At 46.7% G+C, this 22,601-nt stretch overlaps 1 protein-coding gene across 1 annotated transcript in view; it reads left to right on the top strand.

Moving 5' to 3' along the window:
* The window catches only part of EFCAB6 (EF-hand calcium binding domain 6), a 202,887-nt gene that overhangs the window by 142,518 nt on the left and 37,768 nt on the right, over positions 1-22,601 (top strand). The window contains 4 exon segments of the mRNA XM_082634692.1: positions 3,178-3,366; positions 8,292-8,447; positions 16,419-16,614; positions 19,684-19,875. Coding sequence (XP_082490818.1) covers positions 3,178-3,366; positions 8,292-8,447; positions 16,419-16,614; positions 19,684-19,875 — 733 coding nt within the window.

Raw genomic sequence — 22,601 nt, 5'->3', positions numbered from 1 at the left:
GACATATTCAGATCATGTGTACAACCAAATTGCTGTGTGTACAATAAATGGGCAGCGTAATCTGATTATATCATAAATTAGTGGCCATTGCCGTATGCAAATGCGAGTTTTTATGGGTCCTCTGTTTATGTGCACGTTTTTCCTGCACATCTGTTGCTGAACCCTTTTAAAATTCAACCTTTACAGGCAAGTTGATTTTTTTTTAATGTGACACAAAGGATTATATGATGAAGGGTGAGGTTATGTAAGCTGAATTAACTCTCTTATTATTCACATTCATAACAATATTTTAGTTGCAATTGTGTAATCTGGTCTTCCGTTCCTTGGAGATGCGAATAGAATGTTTATGATCTTTATTAATGAAGTAATTAAGAAGTGTCTTTTCATTCAGTTCAAGTGTCACGATTGAGAATTTGTTGTTGGGAATCTCGTGAGCATCGCCCGCGGGGATGGCAGGCCTTCCTTAGGGACATGTGCCCTTCATGTTCATTGCTCAGCAGCCAGGTATCGATAAGGAAGTTTTGCGAGGCATGTTGCTGGGAACTGTGGGTTCGCCCATCAAGATAAACGAGGCACGGTTTCTCCTTGAGAAACCCACCGTCGAGCAGGGAGGGAAGACCCGGACTGAAGCGGGGGAAGCAGAGGTGGGATGTGGTTGAGCCTTTGGGTGGTGAATAGCAGCGGCAAACACCAGGCCCTGGTCCCAGCCTCCACCCGCACTCACCCCGCTCCCCGGTCCTCACCACAGGCTACAGGGATCCAGGGGAGGCGGAGATACAGTGTTTTTGCCTCAGGACGAGAGAGAAGTCCCAGAAGAGGCGCCCTGCTGGCCAGGCCTTGCTTGTCAGGCGGGTGGTCTGTGCACGTTCTCTCAGGAGCCCCCCTGTAGGGGTGGGGAGCCCCCTTGGGGAGCTTTCTTCTAGGGGTGTCTTTATAGAGTTGCATCACAGCAGCACTCTGGTGGCATCAGGCTGGTCACGGGCCTGATGCAGCTCAGGGAAAGACCCACGGCCCTGGGATCGCCCTAGGAGCTCAAGAAATGGCAACCCTCCCCTTCCCAGGTGCACTGATGGAGAACGAGACTCTCCTTCCTGCAGCTGGCTCGTCACCAGCAGTAGGAAAAGCCGTTTGCTAGAGGCACTGGCCCTTCGTGCTGCCTGGCACATAAAGCCACTACAAGCCTCGGGCTTCCTCTGGTGGGTGGGTCGCTTTGTTTCGTTTTAGAAGAAAAATAAACTGAATAAAGGTAGAATGGTACTTTTGGGGGTCGCAGGCACTAAGGTCGTACTAATAACGGACACCTGGAAAGGTCTGGAAGGGCTTCCCAAATCCTTAGTAACAACGACAGCACTGGGGATATGATTCGAGCCAGCAGGTCTCGGAGCGCCCTCCCCCTCCATGCTGCAGGCCAGGCGAGGAAACCGAGCCCAGGTGGGTGGGTGGCGGGACCCGGCCAGCGACTTCAGGCCGGTGAGCTGGCGTCTCAGACATCGCCGCCCTCCCTGCCCCTCCGTCGCAGGAGGGGACTCTCCTCACCTTCTAGGACGGAGCACCTGATGAAAGCAGGCCTGGATGCTGGGAGGCAGGTGGAGGTGAGACGCGAGGCCCAGGGGCGCCGCAGAGGGAGGGGTGGGCAGGGGGGCCTCGGGGACTTCTCACCCCTCGTCCTCCACCCAGCACCCCAGCCCTGGAGGACAGGAAAGTCGGGTAAGTAAATCCGTTCTCCTACTCGTTACTCCGGTGGGAGGGGCGCAGGGGACCCGGTGCGGGGCGGCGGCCAGCGTGTGGTCCTGCAGCATCTGGTGGGCGGCGGAGAGCAGAGGGGGCCCTGCTTCACACAGGAGAGCCCAGGGCGCCTGGCTCCGCCCCACAGGCACCGACAGCGGCCGGATGCAGCGTGAAGCCCCCGACATTGTGCAAATACCGCCTCAGCCCTCGGAACGCTGAGTTCATCTGGGAAAAGCCCCGTCGGAATTGCCATTTTTATCTGTTAGAGGAGGACCGAGATCTTTCCGTGAAAATAAATGCTTCTTTTCTTTAAAGAAAATTGGCAATTTGCCTTACAATTTTTTATTGAAGTAATTCTATTCTATTTGAATGCTGTTGGGAGATAAAAACCCTCCATTATGCCTTTTTTAAAATGAATTACAATTTAGAAAAATCCCAATAATAGAAAATGACATAAAAGGTACATAACATAATTCTTATCTTGTTTTCCTGACTAGTCTCTCTCGTTGGTTGTATGTAATTGGCATCTCTTCAAAGAGAAAACGGGGAATTGGAATCAAGTGGCATTCATTTATTTGAGTTTTAAGATTGAATATGCTTTTTGACGGCTTTTCTTCTGAACCTTAGCATAGTTCCTCTTACATGTAGGTGCTCAATAAAAGACCGTTGAATGAACGGAAGGGTTGGTTTTAATTTTCCGTGGTCACAGTCGTATTTCTAACAGAATGTCAGAGGATGAATCCAGTTGCTTTCTTGGGGTGGACCAAGATCACCTTGTGTGAGGTGACCTTCCTGTTGATTGATGAGCCTATGGATAGCTCAGGTTCACCTCAGGTCTGGGGTAAGGCTCAGGATCCTGCGTTCCTGACCCCCGGGGAGGTCGGTGCTGCAGGCCTGCAGAGTACACAGGGTGTGAGGAGCCAGGCAGACGGAGTGCAGACGGTGTTAAAGCCCTGAGCACCTCGCACTGGTGAGAGTTTTGTCTTTTTTTTTTTTTTACATCTTTATTGGGGTATAATTGCTTCACAATGGTGTGTTAGTTTCTGCTTTATAACAAAGTGAATCTGTTATACATATACATCTGTTCCCATATCCCTTCCCTCTTGCGTCTCCCTCCCTCCCACCCTCCCTATCCCACCCCTCCAGTCGGTCACAAAAGCACCCTCTTCAATAAGTGGTGCTGGGAAAACTGGACAGGTACATGTAAAAGTATGAGATTAGATCACTCCCTAACAGCATACACAAAAATAAGCTCAAAATGGATTAAAGACCTAAATGTAAGGCCAGAAACTTTCAAACTCTTAGAGGAAAACATAGGCAGAACACTCTACGACATAAATCACAGCAAGATCCTCTTTGACCCACCTCGTAGAGAAATGGAAATAAAAACAAAAGTAAACAAATGGGACCTAATGAAACTTCAAAGCTTTTGTTTGTTTGTCTTTAAAGGTACGACACCAAGGGAAGAGGGCACATTACTTACCAAGAATTTTTACAGAAATTGGGGATTAACTATTCGGCGGATATTCATCAGCCCTGTGCAAAGGATTATTTCAACTTCATGGGTCATTTCACGAAGCCACAGCAGGTGCCAGAAGAGATGAAGGACCAGAGCGCGGAGAGGGCCGCGCCGGCCGGGTGAGTCTGTGAGCACACGGCCCGGGGGCCGGCGTCCGTTCCTCGTTGACCCCTGCAGCACTGGTTGTTCTGAAGTGGTACCTGCCAGTGCTGGCAAAGCTGCCGTGAAATTGTAACACTCGTTCACTGCTGTAGGTTCTAGAAATCGGCGCTAAGTCACAAAGCTACAAAGGAGTTAAAGAGCTACAAGCCTAGCCCACCCTACCCAGTCACACTCTCAGGCCGCCCTTGAGAACTGAACCTTTGAGGTGTTTACTAACCTAAGCACCTGGCCCCTCCTCTGGACAAGTAGAATGCAGGTTCCACAAAGACATGCCTGTCTCCACCCAGTTCAGAACAGTGCTTGACGCCTAGTAGGCACCCAGTGAGTATTTGTCCAGTGAATGAATGAAGGAACAGACACATTCTTTAACTCAGCAGTTCAACTTTGGGGACTTTATCCCAAAGAAATAATGCGGAAGAGGCCAGCAGTTTAGCAGGTGGAAGGTATGACTTGCAGTGTGTCTTCAACAGCAGCAACAGAAGGACACCTGTCGGCTTCCCTGGTGGCACAGTGGTTGAGAGTCCGCCTGCCGATGCAGGGTACACGGGTTCGTGCCCCAGTCTGGGAAGATCCCACATGCCACGGAGTGGCTGGGCCCGTGAGCCATGGCCACTGGGCCTGCGCGTCTGGAGCCTGTGCTCCGCAACGGGAGAGGCCACGACAGTGAGAGGCCCGCGTACCGCAAAAAAAAAACCAAAAAACAAAAAACAAAAACCTGTCAATCCCAGATGAGGGCCTGGCTTACAGAGCGTGGCCCCAAGGAATATGAGGTGGTGTATGCCAGTTTCAACCATCACCTCAGACACTGTGGGAATGTCTGTGATAGAAGGCTAATTGGCAGTGAAGTTTTAAACAGTCTGTATAGGGACTTCCCTGGCGGTCCAGTGGTTAGGACTCCACGCTTCCACTGCAGGGGGCTCGGATTCGATCCCTGGTTGGGGAACTAAGATCCCGAGTGCCCCGTGGTGTGGCCAAAATAAATAAATAAATAAACAGTCTGTATACCATGATTGGAGCTACACCAAATGTACGTGCCTGTCCACAAGATGCTGCACAGAAGGTATCGTGTTGTATTTGGGTGGTGGGACTGCACGTTGATTCCTTTCAGAGTTTAAAAGTAGTCACTAATGAAACTAGTCACTAATGCCATATTTTAAAATTCTAAAACAATGGATAAAGAAAATGTGGTACATACATATACAATGGAATATTATTCAGCCATAAAAAAGAATGAAATATTGCCATTTGCGATAACACAGCTGGACCTTAAGAGCATTATGCCAAGTGAAATAAGTCAGACAAAGAAAGACAAAAACCGTATGATCTCACTTATATGTGGAATCTTAAAAAAAAAAAACCCAAGCTCATAGATACAGAAAACAGACTGGCAGTTGCCAGAGGTGAGGGTAGCGTGGGATGCCGAAGTGGGTGAAGTGGGTCAAAAAGCACAACTTCCATTATGATAGAAATAGGTCCTGGGGATGTGACGTACAGCAAGGTGACTACTGTTAGTAATACTGTACTGCATATCTGAAAGTTGCTAAGAAGGTAAATCTTGAAAGTTCTCATCCTATGGATGGTGATGGATGGTAACTATACATCTTACAGTGTATACAGGTATCTAATCATTATGTTGTATACCTGAAACTAATATAATGTTATATGTCAATTATGCCTCAATTAAAAAAAGGAACATAGGAGAAAATTTTGCCGCATTTGATGTGACCCTAAAGTGATGGGACAGACTTTCTCAATCAGTCTCGGTCCTGGGTGACCGCCCGCCAGCACTCCCCAGGCCTGGGACCCTGCTCCCCGCTCCAGAGGCTTACCTCCCTGGCACTCTCATCTGTGTGTCTGTCCATCTCCTGTCTGTCACTTCAGCTCTCTGTCCCCATCATCTCTGAATGAGTGAATGAGCTGTTGCTAAAGAATCCCCAGAGGAAAGAAGCACTCCAAGCACACAGGGATGAAACGTAATGGCTAAATGGGGTTTAAGAGAAGGGCAGTTTGAACACACCCCTGAATTATGTCTAAGTTACTGAGTTATGAAGCCCGAAGGCAGAGAATGGAGTTGGTGAAATTTCAAGTAAAAATATGCACAAGATTGGTATAAATATCAAACATGCCATAAAGGTAACGAAAAAGTGGAATTTATCTTTCCCAGACAGGGCTGGCCTCGTCACCCACACGTGTCTTCCCTTCCCTCTCTCCTGCCACTTGTGAGTAATGAGGCTCTGGGAGGCATCTCACATCCTCAGCATCGTCTGCATGTTCTTCCTCTTCTTGTTTCTGTTTATTGTGCGATCATGGATCTGTAGCTGGGAGAACTACGTGCCACTGGACGAAGCGTTTCAGATCATCAGGCTCCGAAAACTGATTCATACTCACCCGGTCCCCTGCCACCATCACGCTCTCTTACCAAAGAAGACAAGCCGATGCGTAAAAATTCATGACCGGCTTCTGTTTCCTCAAAGATGTCAGGTTGTGGAATTGTCCAGTCACTCTGCCCTTCAGGAAGGCCCACTTTTCAATGTTGGCGTCAGTGGGTCTTCCAGAGAACCCATCAGATGCAGTGTGTCCAGGACTTTTAACCTCCTCATTTATACTGAAGCTTTGATAAGATTAAGAAACAGGGGTCGTGTTCATTCAAGTGACTGAAATTTTATGTTTGCCTCTTAAATCTAAGAGTTTTAATTTTGTTTGAAGTGGCCTGAATACATTTTAAAAATTCAGAAGAATCCTTTTCTAAACCCATATTTATTTTCCAGAGTCAGACCAGCAATAGTGAACTAGCCGCAGAAGCTCAGCCGGCTGTTCTCAAATGCAAATTGCGAGGCACAGGAGCAAAACCAGCCGGGCTGCACAGGGTTCTCTCCAGTTCTCTCCAGCGTGCCGGCCCGGCTGTGTGTGAGAGGGGCTCTGCTGCCGTCCACCGGCTGTGCCACTGCCCTCTTTGCGCTTCCGTCTCGTTGTCCAGATCAGGGACCAGACACTGTGTGGGCTGACGCGGGTTCTGCTTGGCAGCGTGGCGTGATCAGAGCTCCGAATCCTCACTTATTCTGAGCACATATTTACCCTGCGAAGGAAATAATCACTGCCTGGAAACCAGTCCAAGAAATACTGAATGCCTCAATTTTCTAAAAATATGTATCTCAAAAAAGTTTTGATTTTTTTATACCTTCATTTACTTTCATTTTGAAGGATTAAGTGGAATATAATAGTTGTGATCACGAGTAATCATTTTGTAGGATGGGACTGAATTCAAAGGACACCTGTGAGGGAATCCAGGGTGTTGCTGCTCTTGGGATGCATTCCCCGGACAGTTAGTGAAGCTCATTTTTATCAGCTTCTCGAAGACTCACACCAGCCAGCTCAGAACCGGAGGCCATCAGGGGAGGGAGATGGTGACCCATGTAGCTTCAGGGTCCAAGCCTCCCTCTCCCCCCAAATATTCCCTCAACTTCCCCTCTTCTGATTTCTGACTCCTCTGTTGCTATGGATTATTTTTTCCAGGCACGCTCAAGGAACAATTTGTGGATATGTATCCACAAATACATATCGGAGGTGGTAGACAATTACCAGCAAAGACGTGTTTGGAGTTTCTGGCATATCCTTTTCCCTGAGTAAGAACCTCACAGCCGAGCTTGAGTCAGACAGGCACAGTGCTTAGTGTGGTAGGAAGAGCTTTCTGGGACCTGGATGAGCGAGTTTATGGAATATAATCCATCCCCTGTAGGTCAGGTGTATGACTTTATTCCTAAAAATGTCCACACTTTTTTATTCCCTTATCAATAATTTTTTTTAAGTCTGGGAAGAATTTTCCTGAAAGACTGAATCAGAAACACATTCCCAAGAAAATCAGCCCTCGAGCACGAGCTGGGGCTACAGCCGGACGCTGTCTCTGTCCCAGCAGGGGAAAGCTGGCTGAGCCCGGGCGCCTCACAGGCCGGCACTATCTGCTTCCTATAAAACAGGGATGATAATTACCCTCCTCCCTTGTAGGGCTGTTGAGAAAAATAAATGGGAGAAGGTACACGAAGACAGCACAGCTTCTGGTTTCCCAACTGATACACGCAAGTTATGGGCTGTGCTTCTTAAGAACAAAGGACCTGGACCCCCGCCCCCGTCAGCGCTCACTGACCAGTCTCTCTGCCCTCCTTGGTTCCCGCTCCCGCATTCCTGCCTCAGGGCCTTTGCGCTGGCTGTCCCTGGGCCCAGAGAGGTCTTCCAAGGGTAAATCCCCACTGGGTCCTTGACCTCCCTGCCATCTCTGCTCAAGTGTCACCTTCCCCAGTGAGGTCCCCCTGCACCCCCTACTGGGAACTGCAGGCCCCCTACCATGGGCATTCTCAGCCCCGCTTGTGGGTGCTCAGCTAACCCCTGACCCACTCTACAGGGCACTGTTGTCTTCCGTTTATCGTTGGCCTTGCCCCAGGGAGAACGTAAATTCTTCTAAGGAGGCCTCTCTCATTCACTAGGTGTATCCTGACACCTAGAGCAGTACCTGGCACGTGATAGGTGCTCAACGAGTCTACATCAAGAGGATGGAGGTGTATTTCCCGTGTCTGTGATATCACTGTATTTTTAAATGCTTGGCTCCATTTTTAAAGTACCCATTCTAGTAAAAAGACAAGGTTGTAATTTCTCTAACATAGTTTTGCTAATGATAATAATAATAAAATGGTAATGATAAAAATGATTATTATTTTTTTCCAGAATACCTTTCAATGTAAATGTTACATCAAGGCTGCAAAGCATCTTCAAAATTAGTTGTCAGATGAAGCATCAAATCATCACATTAGAATGATCATGGAACTCTTGCTTTAAAGAAATTATTTGTTTTCCCAGTTTTAGTGTGTGTCTCAAATGCATTCTCTTTCAGGGATAAGCTTAAGGACCACTATCAAGATATCAGCAAGGCACTCACCAAACTAGATAAATCCAAAAATGGCTACATATCCTTATGCAAGATGCAGAAGTTGCTGCAGGAGTGCGGCTGTTCTCTGAAGGAAGAGGAGCTGGCCGATCTTCTAACCAGGTTTTCTATGATGAGGCAATACGTTTCTTACAGCACTGAAAATCAAGTTGTCGCATTGCTTTCATGAATTTCTTCTTTTCCCGTCCACTCAAACAGCCTTTCGGCATTGAAATAACCTCCATGCCACCAAAAACTCAGCCTCTATCTGTGTACAGAAGTAGAACTGTAATGTTGTACTCATAAAACTTATATAATACTATAAACCAATGTGACCTCAATTTAAAAAAAAAAAAAAGAATGAATCTTCAAATACTCCTCTGGCTGGGCTACGTTCTAATGGGTTTGAGTCAACTCAAAGCAAAAAAAAAGCAACTTGACAAATCCATAACTTTTCCTGGTGTGTCTCAGCAGCATAATCATCCTTTTTTAACAGTATTTTCATTTCACCCAAGTTATTCATGCACTTGGGCAGGAGTCAAGTCGTCCTGCAAGGCTTATTAAAAACAGCAGTCCCCTGCCCTGCCATCCTCCCCATATCCTCCCCAGAGTCAATAACTCCCAATGCTTTAATTCATATATTTTGGTACTTAACTCAGTAGTTCTAAGTGACAAGCTTATACAGCCACTTCTTGATTTTTCACTTCTAGGCAGTGTCTATCAACTTCCTACCAGGAAGATGCGGATTTAACTCTTTTTCACCCATCACATAACCACCAACCACCTCACCCCACAGCCTCCACCACCCCGTGGAGACACATGCAAACTTACCCCGTTGTCCCCCCATATTTCTGTGTCACAGTTTGGTGTAGTTCAATATTCAGGCTTTCTATTACTGTGACTAGCTGATCACTTTTCTTTTCCCATAGAACATTCTGTTTTCCCTGGAGTTAATAATATTTTTTTCTGTTTGCTCAGTTTCTATGTAGTTCTTATCACTAATTAAACCCCCAACGCACCCCAGCTTGTGAAATCTCTTTCCAGTATGTTCAGACACCTCAGCTAATCTGTCAGCTTCGTCTTCTTGGACGTCCCTTTTCATGTTCTTCAACTCTCAGAAATTTTCTTGATTTACTTCATTAAAGAGTTCCTCTCCTGTTTGTTTCTTTCTGAACCTCCTGTTGTTATTGATTAGTGAGCCACCCAGAGTGTCTTCTTATATTTTAAACCTTCCCTGTCCTCCATCTCTTTTTCTTCTTGCTCCACCTTCTGGGAGACTTCCTCAGTTTCAGTTCGCAACCCTTCTTTTGAGATTTTTGTCTCTGCTAATCATACTTATCATATTTTAAATTGCCAGAACTTGTTTTTATTCTCAGAATATTCCTTTTCTATAGCATCCTGTTCTTGTTTCATGGATATACTAGTTCATGTCTCTGACGATATTAAGAACAGATTTTTTTTAAGTTTTCTTCACTTAAGAAGTCTCTCCTCAGTGTTGCTTTTTTCTGCTCTCTTCCATGTTAGACATTTTCCTCAAAAATATGCTCCTATTAAGAATGAGATACTAAGAGATAGATTAAAAGTTCTGCACAGATGGGTAGAGCTAGTCAACTTCAGTTTGAACTGCTTTGGCAGGGTAATCTGGTGGGTAGTTTCCTTGGAAGACTCCCAATGTCAGAATCTTTAAAACTTTTCTTTTGGGCTGGTCAGATTTCCCAGGGATTAGGGTTGCCAGATAAGACATAGAGTGCCCATTTAAATTTGAGTTTCAGATAAACAGTATTTTTTTAGTATAAGTATGTGCCACGCAATATTTGGTATATATTTATACTAAAATTATTTTTGTTTATCTGAAATTCTAATTTAATTGAGTATCCTTCTAGGCTTCTGTTTGTTTCTTTGTTTTTCTAAACCTGGCAACCCAACCAGAGAAGACTTGTTGGTCTCCTGCTGCCAGCACTCTGGGAGCTGACTGGGAACAGAAGGCTGGAAGTTTCAACAGTCAGCATGATAAGCTAAATAATGCCCCCAAAGATATTTAAGTCCCAATTCCTGGAACCTGTGTATGTCACCTTATATGGAAAGAGACTTTATGGATGTGATTAAGTTAAGGATCTTGGGAAGGGGAGGTGATCCTGGGTTATATGGATGGGCCCAGTGTGATCACAAGTGTCCTTATAAGAGGGAGTCAGGGAGAGATTTCACCCAGAAGTGACCACAGAGGGAGAAATTGGAGCAATGTGGCCACAAGCCAAGGATCGCCAGCAGCCACCGGAAGCTGGAAGAGGCAAAGAACAGATTATCCCCTAGAGCCTCTCGGGGGAGCACAACCCAGCTGACACCGTGATTTCTGCCCAGTGAAGCTGATTTCCAACTTCTGGTGTCCAGAACAGTAAGAGAATAGATGTGTGCTGTTTAAAGCCACCCGCTTTGTGGCATCATGTTATAGAGTCATAGGAAACTAATAGAGTCAGTATAAAAGCTTTCACTTAACTCCCCTCTTTTCACTGAGAACCCTCCCTGTTTTGAACTGTGACAAACACCATCTGCAGAGAACACCTCTCCAGATCCTCCACTGTGTGTAGTGGGCGGGTGGGGGCCAGGCACCCAGCCTGGGGAGTCTGAGGAGGGGCACGGGGTCTAATTGCGTCCCACGCAGGCTTTTAGCCAGTCCTTCTCTTTTAACCCCACTTTCATTCCTATGTCTAGGTGTACCTGGAGCCCACTTCTGGAGGCTCTGAGGGTTTGCAGGGTGTATCGGATACCCTTCCGTGTTCCTTCTGTTGGTTCCAGGAGGAGATTTCTTGAATCTGACGCATCTGTTCTCCCTCATCCATCAAATTCCCAGCAGCTGTTGTCTTCTTCCACTTTCTCTCCATCCTTCGTGTTTTCTGCCGGTGTTCTGCAAACTCCAGCCAGCATCAGAAACTCGGCTGGCTTGCTGGGCCCCTCCCTCGGGCTCTCTGACTTAGCAGGCCTGGGAATCTGCATTTCTAACGAGGCCCTGGGTGATGCTGCTGCTGCTGGACTAGAGCATCCCAAGAACCACTGTCTGATGCCTTTTAAAAACGCCTTCTTCTGTCATTTTAGAAGGAACGGAGCTAGATATGTGCGTTCAAGCCACTTTAATGGCAAGTCCTATCCTCTTATAATTTTAAACCCAAATAACTCAGAGTTGATTGGTCCTCCTCGGACTGCTTTTGTATGCAGTTTCTAACTTGCGGTGTCCCTTAGCTGTGCTGGCTGGAAGTTCTATGACTAAGTGCATGGGTCTTATGTTCCTCTCCTTGTGAGGTGAGGATACTAGCACCCCTCCCCTCCCTTTAAAAAATGTTAGCGGTTGCTCTAGGGTTTGCAGTGCACACGAACAACTAGCCTAAGTCCACTGTCAAATAACACATTACTACTTCACGGGAGGTGCAGGTGCCTTATTACAAACTAAGTGTCCCTGAATCTTCTCTCCTGTCCCCTGTAACATTGCTCTTACTCACGTCACTTTTCCATCTGCTGTAGTCACCCAATACATTGTTATTGTTACTTTGAACAGTGATCTATTAGATCAACTAAGAATAAAAGATATTATTTTACCTTCATTTATTCCTTCTCTTAGGCTCTTTCTTCCTTTAGGTAGATCCACGTTTCTGATCCGTCTGATTTTCCTTCTCTCAGAAGAATGTGTTCTAGCATGTTTTGAAGGGCAGGGTGGCTGGTGATGAATTCCCTCGGTGATTGTTTGTCGGAGAAGGTATTTATTTCTCCTCCACTTTTGAAGGATGATTTCACTGCTTATAGAATTCTAGGTTGGTGATTTTTTCCTTTCCACACTCTAAATATTTCAGTCCACTCTCTTCTTGCTTGCATGATTTCTGATGAGAAGCCCCATGTAATTCTTATCTTTGTTCCTCTGTAGATGCTTTCCCCCCTCTCTGGCTTCTTTCAAGATTTTCTCTTTGTCTTTGGTTTTCAGCAGTTTGAATATGATATAAGTGGGTGTCGTTTTTGGTATTTTTCTGCGTGGTGTTCTCCGAGCTTCCTGGAAATGTGCCTTGTGTCTATTATTAATTTTGGAAAATTCTCGGCCGTTATTACTTCAAATGTTTTTTTCTGATTCTTTCTTTTTCTCCTTCTGGTATTCCAATTATGAGTATGTTCCACTTTTGAAACTGTCTCACGGTTCTTGGATGTTCTGCTCTGGGTGGGGGGGGGGTGGTTTCCACTCTTTTTTTCTCTTTGCATTTCAATTCAGGAATTCTCTTATTGACATAATTCAAGCTCACTGATATTTTCCTCAACCATGTCCAGTCTACTGATGAGCCCATTAAACGCATTCTGCATTTCTGTTATGCTGTTTTTCATTTCCAGGATTTCCTTTGATTCCTAAGAAGGAGTACCCGTCCCTGCTTACATTAGCCATTTGTTTTATGTGTTGTCCACTTTTTCCATTAGACTCCTTTACAGTGTAACCATAGTTATTTTAAATTCCCTGTCTGATAATCCCACAATACATCACGTCTGAGACTGGTTCGCATGCTTGCTTTGCTGTCTCTTCAGACCGTGTTTCTTCTTGCCTTTTGGCACGCCTTGCAGCTTCACTGTTGTTGAAAGCCAGACGTGACACGCTGGGTGATAGGAGCGGAGGTAAGCAAGCCTCTCACGTGAGGTTGTGTTGACTCAGGCAGGAGGTGGGCTGCGTTTAGTGCTGCTGTCGCTGTCAGTGCCGAGGGCTTGGATTCCCTAGAGTGTCCTTGTTTTTGTCCCTCCTGTTTCCTTAGGCTTCCCTAGGAACTCCTCCTTAGGTAGAGTCTGTGTTTGCAGCTCTTTTCTTTGTAACCCACTGTTGTTATACTGGAGCTGGCTTGATACGGTGGTAAGGTATGAGGGAGGGGAAAGACTCTATACTCTTATGATGAAATCTCAGTCTTTCAGTGGGCTTGAGTCCCTGGGCTGCAACCTTCAGAAATGTTTCTTAGCTTTTTTTTCTCCCTCAGATGAGACAGGAAGTCTAGAGGGGGCTGGAGTTGGCTCACTGCCTTTCCCCCAGATGGGATAAGGCTCTGGCAAATTCTTTTCCCTTGGAAAAGTATTACTCCAAAGCCTCTGGGCATATTTCCCAAGGATTATTATTCCCCTTCCCCTGCCAGAGCCAAGAGGAGACCATCTTCAGATTTCCACTGTGATAACCTAGTGGGGTTCTTGAAGGTAAGGCCCATGAAAGTAGGGCGTCCCTAAGACTGGGCCCCCCAGGGGTTTCTCAGTCTCACACTAGTCCACACACAGCCCCCACCATTGCTCAAGTTACCACTTAAGTGTTCCTACCAGCTCCAAAGGCCTTTGCTCCAGGAAGAGCAGATCTTGGCTGTAATTCTCTATGTTCACCCATCTCTCCAGATTTTGGGGTGACGTTTTGCCCTGTGACCTCAATTTTCTGATGGGACCAAGAAAAGCCATTGGCTTTCAGTTTGTTCAGCTTCTTTCTTATTGTGAAGATGAAAGTGACACTTCCGAGTGCCAGAGCTTCCCCCCTTCCTATCACTTTCCCTCTCCATGTCCCATCTTTAGTCAGCTACAGTTTTTCTTTGGAAGAGCTAGTTAAATTTAACTTCTAAATGTCCTACAGGCACAACCAGGTCCTCTCTGCTTGGTTCATTGCTTGATTATAAAACTCAAAAACCTGTAAACAGCATTTCATAATTATGACTATGTACATATTCATAATTCATAATATTCAATGTCCGGGTAATGAATGAAAATTAGCTTTCTTCTCAGTGGCACTATCCCTGGGCCTCTGTGTCTACCTTGTTGTAGGCAAACCTGGGGGTACCCATGCATCTTTTCTAAGCCATTTGGGGAAAGGCGGTTCTTTGCTGTAAGCTGCTTCCAAGGACATAGAGAGTAGGGTGATTTCTTTAACCATTGCTGTTTTCTGAACATGGGGCTCGGCTGAAGTTCAACATTGTCAACCTTCAGCTTTCTCCGGAATTCTGCACCACTTTCTGTTCTCTCCACTTTTCTCCTGCTGCCCTCCATCCTAGAGCCTCGCTCCCCACTCTCCTGTTCCAGGTCTGTCACCCAAGAGTGTCCTGGGCTGTCCCCACTATTCTCCAGGGTTGGATCCCCTGTTTCTTATATCCCACATTTTTTTATTTCTTAATTTACATTCTTATTTCGCTGAAGTACTTCCTGGAGTAATTTCCTAAGAAAGTGGGGGGACAGGAAATAAATTTTCTCAGTTCTTTGTCTGACACTATTTTTTATTTTCCTTCACACACATTGTTAGCTCGCCTGAACATAGAATCCTAGGGAGAAAATCATTTTCCCATAAAACTTTGAAGGACAGTGCTCCATTGTCTGTGTGTGTATGTATATGTGTGAGTGTGTGCAAGTGTATGAGTGTGTATGTGAGTGTGTGTTAAGTGTGTGTGTGTGAATGTGTGTATAGGGGAAAGAGGACCGTTTCATCCTCAAATGCCTGTATGTTCTTTTCTTCCTTAAACATGGTCTCCTCTCACTAAATCTATTTCCAGCTGAACAAGAATTCAAATGCATTCAGTGAATAAACCATGGAAAAATAGCACCAGATAAATAATTAACTGAATGATTACAAGAGAGTCTTGTTAAAGCATAGTTAGGCTTGATACTTCTATAAGCAGCGACACAAGGGCTGTGGAATTTCTGTAGTCCACCTGTCAATGGGGTGATCAACTTTTTTACGAATCAAAACCTTAATAAGGATCCATCGCTCAGCCGCTTGTTTCTTCTCAAAGACCTCTTGATGATAAACATCTCTGTTATTTGTAATTATATGTAGATTGTTCTTTTCTAGATCCAAAATAGACTTTTCTAAATAATACTGAGATTAGCATATGCATTTGATTTTATTACTAAATTTTAATACCAAGTTGGCAATTTATCCTGCTGATGAAATAGAGCTGATTATCCTTTTCCTCCGTGTCTCCGTCGTGTAAGCCAGCAGCGCGGGGCCTGTGGACGGCAGCTCTGCAGCTGTGGGCTGGAGAAGCACAGCCCTTGGCTTGTTCTCTTTAGGAGCAGATACCCGAGTCGCTGGAAACTTTTCTCTCCGGCTTCCTGACGTTCCAAGCTGTTCTTTGACACACGCTCCATCCTGCTGAAAGAAAGTTCAGGGATCAAGGTGCCAGCAATCCTCAGGGAATCTAAGTTACAGAAATGTGAACTTTGAATGCAATTAAGCTTTATTTTGAGTTATTTTACATCTTTCATAAATATGCTCTATATTCTCATGAAACGTGGATTTGCGCTCGCGATGTATTCTTGTAGAATGTAAAGGTATTTTCTTCTGTGTTGGAGTGCTCTTTTTCTGCGTGGATGTCCTTGTTGAGACACAGAGACACACACCCAGATGGAATTTCTAACTGAGAAAATACTAAACGATGTAGGTTTCGTAAAAATATGTTTTGAGTGCTTTCAGCTTGACAGCATAATTTCAACCATTCTTGAAAAAGGATTTAGCATCTATTTTACTCAGTTCCTCTTTTCCTTTTCGCTGTCTTTATTGAACTTCCCTTATTTTCAGATTCCCATTTCGCAGTGCAGGCCCTCGTTAGCTAAGGTCCCAATGACCGCACCCCTACCCCCACCCCGACCCCGCAGTCCTGCCCCCAGACCAGCTCTGCCATCACCATCACATGCATCTCCCCAGGATCCGACTCTGCGCGTGTCGGGTCCCTGCCGAAGCACCTTCATCTGCCCCCGCCACAGGGCCAGATTCCTCAGCCAGGCCTCCTCCTCCATCCTCTGCTCTTCAAACCCGTGAGCCCACTGTCCAGCCTTCAAGTCTCAGAGCTTCAGGGCAGGACAGTCTGTGCCCCCCCGCAGCTGGCAGTGGCCCCGCACTCTCTCCTGTCATAGCCCTTCCCCAGTGCCCTTAGACTGCAGTCTTCGTGTGAGCTCGTCTAACAGCATAGCTGACCTGTGTGCGTGCACCTACAGGCCAGGGAAACGCGTCTCAACATTATTCATGTTCTCCACACTGTTCTGTGCTCAGCAAGTGTTTGTTGAATGAATAAGTGATGGGTTTTTTAAATTAATGTATTGTTTTCTTTCTCTTGGGACAAGCTGGGGAATCAGCTGGCATGGTGATTCCATCAATTACCTTGACTTCTTGAGAGCAGTGGAGAATAGCAAGCCGACAAAACCTCAGCCACAAGAGAAAGAGGAGAGCATGCCAATCAATTTTGCGACCCTAAGTCCAGAGGACGTTCTGAAGCACATCCAGGAGGTCGTTGCCTCCTCCAGCCCGGCTTTGTCAGCGGTATGAGAAAAAGCACATGCTTTTTACTGTGGAAACTGAAGTTCTGGGGCTCACGCCAATTCCTAAAACCAGCTCTCAGCCCTGCCCCTCATCCTGGGCCCCTCCACCTCTCGCCACTCTGCTTGGGGCATCAGAACTTGATGGTTGGTCGAGAATAGATTGTTCACTGGAGCAAATGTGTATCCACTTTTGCTCTGTACAAAGCTACCGTGAGCGTGCCCAGCATGTGTTCTGTGAGATGAAAGTGCTCAGTGTTTAGCAAAGGCTGGGTCTGCAGTGAGGGCAAGGGGTTCTGGGCAGAGGGCAGAGGACAGAGGCCTCAGGGGAGCCCAGGCCAGTGGGGAATGAGTGACGCCAGGTGGCCTTGAAGATGTTGGCCGGGGCCGGGCGGTAGCACAAAGCCTCATCGTGACCGGGAGCCCAGGGCAGGGGGTGTAAGAAGGGGGTCCCCCGAGTACACTGACGTTTAGGCTGATGTCTGTGTGACCTGGGGGGGGGGCGTGCCAAGACCCGGTGTATGTGGGCATGACACTGCGGGGCTTATCCTTGGAAGACACTGCTCGGGCCGTGCTCCCCGCCGGGTGCTGGTCCCCCTCGCGGGTCCCCACGTGAGTTTCCCCTGCAGCAGCCGCAGGACGAGAGATGCTGCGTGCAGAGGGCAGGCCTTGCAGTCTAATGAGACGGTGAACACAGGGCCTCCCGGGTGATGCTGGGTGTGTGCGGTCCAGACAGCACAGTCGTAGCAGGGCTGCCTCTGTGTCTGCCACATGCAGACCCTCAGCCCCACGCCGACACCGAGGCCCACCTCGCTGAAGGCCTGCATCCTCTTAGCGCCGGGAGGCAAGCTGGGCCCTGGAGTCCAAGGTTCAGTGGGAGACAAGGAGAAAGGCAGGGCAGCCCAGCCAGCTTGTGAACGTTCTGGAATACCGGCGAGCGTGGCCTTCCTCCCCGACAGCAGACATTGTTTGCATGCAGGAATTCTCTGTGAGGATTTAGCATATTTGTGTCTTTATTTTAATGACTATCTAAAGATCAAAGAAAAATTAGTATGAACACGTTACGGGTCATCTAGGAAGACCATCTGTACCCCTTTCGACACCAGATTGCCCTGGCCCAGTGGTCACCCCGTGAGGACTGCAAACTCGGATGGGCACAGGGACCAGAAGGAAAAAAGTGATAAACGGGCCAGGCCACGGCCACAGCAGGCCAGAGGCACAGCCCTGTCCAGAGTGCAGCTTCTCCCCAGCCCCTGCCGACTGCTGCTGAGCTGAAAAATGGTCCCAGCTCTGCCAGATCTTTGTATTTTTCCTGAGAAGCTATGAAACCTCCTGACTTCTAAATGTCAGCACGTACTTCAGATTTGTCAAAAGCACTGTGCAGGCCAAATAAATCCATTTGCAGGATGGCTCTGCCCCGTTCCAGTTTAGGGCGGCACCATGTCACATCTATCAGGATGTTTCTCAAACTGAGGTCCATGGAACCTGTGGGGGGAACCACCGTTCTCACTTCTGAGAAATACTCCTTAGGAGACGAGGTTTTAAGCAAGAGAGTGAGATTCTCTGGCCAGGAGACTGGCAGATGGCCTGGAGGGGGAGGGCGTTTGGGGCAGCGAGGCGAGGAGGGAATGACGATGTCTGAGGATGGCTGTCAGGAAGGGTACCAGACACATGATGCAGCTCCTTGTGTCACTGGAGACACGTCTCAATGCAGCGTCTTGTTTCTGAAATGACACAGCAATACCTTATATTTATGTGGAGTTTTATAGATTCCCTAAGCCTTGGCATATTTGATTCTTCCACCCACCCTGTGGCTTGTCAGGCTGGATTGACACACAGGGAAGCCACACAGCCCCAGGGAAGTGCAGGTCCCATGGCCACAGCAAGCCGGACCCCAGCTCAGCCCTTAGGTCCACTGAGCCTTGCGGCACCGCAGCACCTTCTAACGCCCTCAGAACAGAATGCTCGGTCAGCTCCCTTCATGTTGACTGCCATTCTCCTGAACATATGCCGAGATCCACTGTGCGCCGGGTACCTGGACAGGTGCGTCTTCAGGTTGCCATAGTAAAACTTAGACCAACGCGAGTTCTGTTGTCCCTCTTTTCATACCGATGAAGTTAAGCTCAGAGAGGTTAAGGGTTTATGGTGGGCAACACAGCCAGGGTTCAGAGTCTACCACCTGGCTGTGTCGTATCTACACAGGCTAAATGAAAGCTTGAAGCCAGACAGTATTAAGGTTAATTTGGTTACCTGTATAACACCTTGTGGACGGACAGGGTGTGCCCAGTTAGTCCTGAGTGAGAATTAACTGCAGGGAATTTGGGTTTGGGTCTGAAAGGACGTTAAATTCTTACTTAAAAAACTAAGATCTTAACTTACCCCTTGATACGGATTTTCTAGTGCAATAGAAATGAATGATTTTGTTTCAACAGATGGGAAAAAATGTGCTTTCTTTTTATAGCAAATGTTTGCACTTCAGTTTGACTGCTTTACTGCTGGGCTGGCGCCGGCTGCCCCAGGCCCTCTGCACAGGCGCAGGCAGGGGTGTCTCCCCCACCGTAAAGGACAGAGCCTCGGTGTTCAGGCCCTGGGGTGTGGGTGGGATGGGGCAGTCCCTCACTCCTTCTCCTGGCCACTTCCCACGTCAGACTCCTATAGCGAGACCCCTGCCCCACACCTGGACGCAGTGGGGTAGCACCTGAGCTTCTCACTCACAGGTGATTCATTGGGGAGCTAGAATTTAATGATGCAGATACCTCGGGCAAGTTCCTTCGTGCCTCGGAGCCTCCTCGGGACTGGCGAGGACCGGGGCTCCTCTTTCACTCCTCTTCATCTTCGTATCCAAAGAGGAGGGACTAAGGCAAGTTTCCTCAATGACACATCAACTCTCAGCCAGGGTGCACATCCTACCTGTCTGTCTTCAGTCCTCGTGCGTTTATTTAGTAATTTAGAATCTACAGGGGACTCATGTTCACTTGATTTCATTTGCATTCAGAAAAGCAATACTTAAGACAAATATTTTTGAAATATTCACTTGACAGTAACATCTGCCTTTATTTTTTTTTAATTGTAGGCATTTTCTGCACTGGATACAGAGAACACTGGGTTTGTAAAGGCTTCGGATTTTGGACAAGTTCTTAAGGATTTCTGTTACAAACTAACAGATACCCAGTATCATTATTTTTTGAGAAAACTAAGAATTCATCTCACCCCCTATATAAATTGGAAATATTTTCTCCAGAACTTCAACAGTTACCTTGAGGAGGTAAGAATGTCTGCAGAACATAAGCATTTCTTTTTGAAAAAGGGCTAAAATTAGTGTTTGCAAAATAGATAATTGATTAAAACCACATCAGATAAATTGGCAATCACCTCAGTTAATTAGTTCATTCTAAATGAAAAATTGATATAAATTCTACGTAGTGTTAGAAGGTAAATACGTATCCTTTAATTCATTAGAAAGTTATTCTATTCTATTCTATTATTTTGTTTATTTTCAAAGAAGTTTAGGAGAGCCTGCTTTTGTCTGGTTGTTTTAATGAGTTCTAAGGATCTTAGATCCCTGAAGATGACCTAGTGTCGAGAGAAGTGAGGCCACTACACGTCAGGCCCTGAACCAGCAATGGGGGAATTAGGACCCACTTGGGAGACATTTGTTGAGGACCCACTATGTGTCGGGCCCTGGGCCATGTATCAGCCAAGCCTGAGGTAGGGGTAATCGTGGAGTTAGTAGGGTCCTGGGGGCAGTCTAAGAGGGCTTCCTAGAGGAGGGTGGGTGGCTGACCACAAGGCTCTCGTTCCTTCCCGGGACCACTTCTCTGGCAGCACGAGCTGTTCCTTCTTAGGCTGTTTCTCCATTTCTAAATGTAAATGGCCCTACATCATTAGCGACAATTACAATCTAGTTTCAGCCAGCTTGGATTTCTTCGGTCACCATTCTGTGCTGAGTGAGAATGGACACACAGGGGTCCCTGCCGCCATGGAAAGGGAGATGAAAACAAATATGAAAGATCCAAACACAGTGCAACGGCTAAGTCACAACAGGCTTGTGCTGAAATGTATTTAACTGTCCTCCTGTAGCTGGACGCTGAGGTCATTTCCAATTGCACACTTTTGTATCTAGTGAACACCCGAGTTCATAAATCCTTGCTCACTTATCTGGGATACGTTCTTGGAAATGAGATTGCTAGAACAAGTGGCATGAGCGTTTTTAAGGTCTGAGACTCACTGTAATAACAGTAACAGCAGCAAACTCAATATAGTGCTTTCTGAGGGCAAGGCCCCGTTCTTAGTCCTATATGGGTATTAACTGGTATAATTCTTTTGCTATCACTACGAGGTACATGCTAGTAATATCCCATTTTATGGATGAGGACACTGGGGCACACACATCAAGTCATTGCCCACAGTCACCCCAAAGGGGGGCAGTAGAGCTGGCTTGTGGCCCCAGAAGCCTGGCTCCCAACTCCAGGTCCCTGAAGGCTGTGCCATCTCCTCTGGGGTGTGTGAGTATTTTCATCTCTGCCATTTAGATGGACATTTCCTAACAAAATATACTATTTTGTTGCCTGTTTTAAAACTTTATATATACGATATTGTATCAGATTCTGTCTTCGGCACTTGTGTTTTTCTTGCTTAATATCATGAATTTAAGATTGATCCATGTTGTTACATTGGCTTTAGTTCACTCGCTCAAGCTGCCATAAAATTAGCCAATTAAATGATAAATGAATATATTCTATTGAATGAACAAACCCCGTTCAGTAGTCGTCCTCCTGCTAATGGCATACAGGCGGTTTGCGGTTTTCTCCGTTACGAGCAGGGCACGGCCAGCCTTCTGTGACTGTGACCCTTGCACACTCGGGGTCACTCTGCCTGGAACGGCTGCGGGAGGGGGCGGGGGCACAAGTTCAGCTCCACAGACACCGCCACGGTGGCTGCACCCGCCAGCACACACTCCCGCCAGCCCTGCGGGAGAGCTGCTGACGCGCCGCATCCCGGAGCCCTTGGTGTTATCGGGAGTTTCATTTCTGCCAAGGCTTTCAAATGTTATCAGCCATCCAGGCTCCCTCGTCTGAGAACTGCCTGGAAGGATTCCACTCCTTTGTTGGTATGGGCGTTGCAAATGTCTTCTCCTGGTCTGTGACTTGTCTTTTCCCTTTGTCTGTGGTGACTCTCACTATTTTTATGTGAATTATACTTTTTTTCTGATTTTAAAAGAAATACATATTGTGAAAATTTTGGAAAATACAGGAAAGTGTAAAAAAAAGAAGATAGTCGTTTAACCCTGTGATGATGGTGTGATGACAGGAACAACCTCCATACGGTTTAGTGAGACCTATTGAGCTCTGGGCCCTCCCCCTGGCATTTGCTCACCTGGTTGCTGCCCGGATGAAGGAGGGGATCAGGTGGAACAGGTGGGTCCCGAAGTCAGGTACCTGCCTCCGCAGCTGGAGTGGACGCCAGGCAGCTCAGCTTCAGAGCTGTCTTCTTCCCAAGGGCCACGCTGCCTCAGAGAGCTTCTTCGTCTATTTTTAATGCATTTACCCCCAATTCTTTCACTGTGGTAAAATACACATACCATAAAGTTTGCCATCTTAACCCTTTTTAAATTAATGCACAGCTCAGTGGCATTAAGTCGATTCATGTTGCTGTGTAATCATCACCACCCTCCACCTGCAGAACTCTCTTCATCTTGCAAAACTGAAACTCTGTCCCCATTAAACACTAACTCCCCAACTCCCCTCCCCCAGCCCCTGGCACCCACTGTTCTACTTCCTCTAGGAATTTGACGACTCCAGGTGCCTCAGATGAGTGAAACCTACGGTATTTGTCCTTTTGCGTCTGGCTTATTTTACTGAGCGTAATGTCTTCAGGGTTTATCCTCTTGTAGCACGGTCAGAACTTCCTTCCTTTTAAAGTCTCATAATAGTCCACTGTATGGATAGACCATATTTTGTGTATCCATTGATCTATGGATACATCTATATC

Source organism: Mesoplodon mirus (genome assembly GCF_964341445.2).
Source record: "Mesoplodon mirus genome assembly, chromosome: 11".
NCBI classification, from domain to species: Eukaryota; Metazoa; Chordata; class Mammalia; order Artiodactyla; family Ziphiidae; genus Mesoplodon; species Mesoplodon mirus.
Note: the sequence above shows the minus strand (reverse complement) of the source record. Positions and strands in the feature narration are given on the sequence as shown.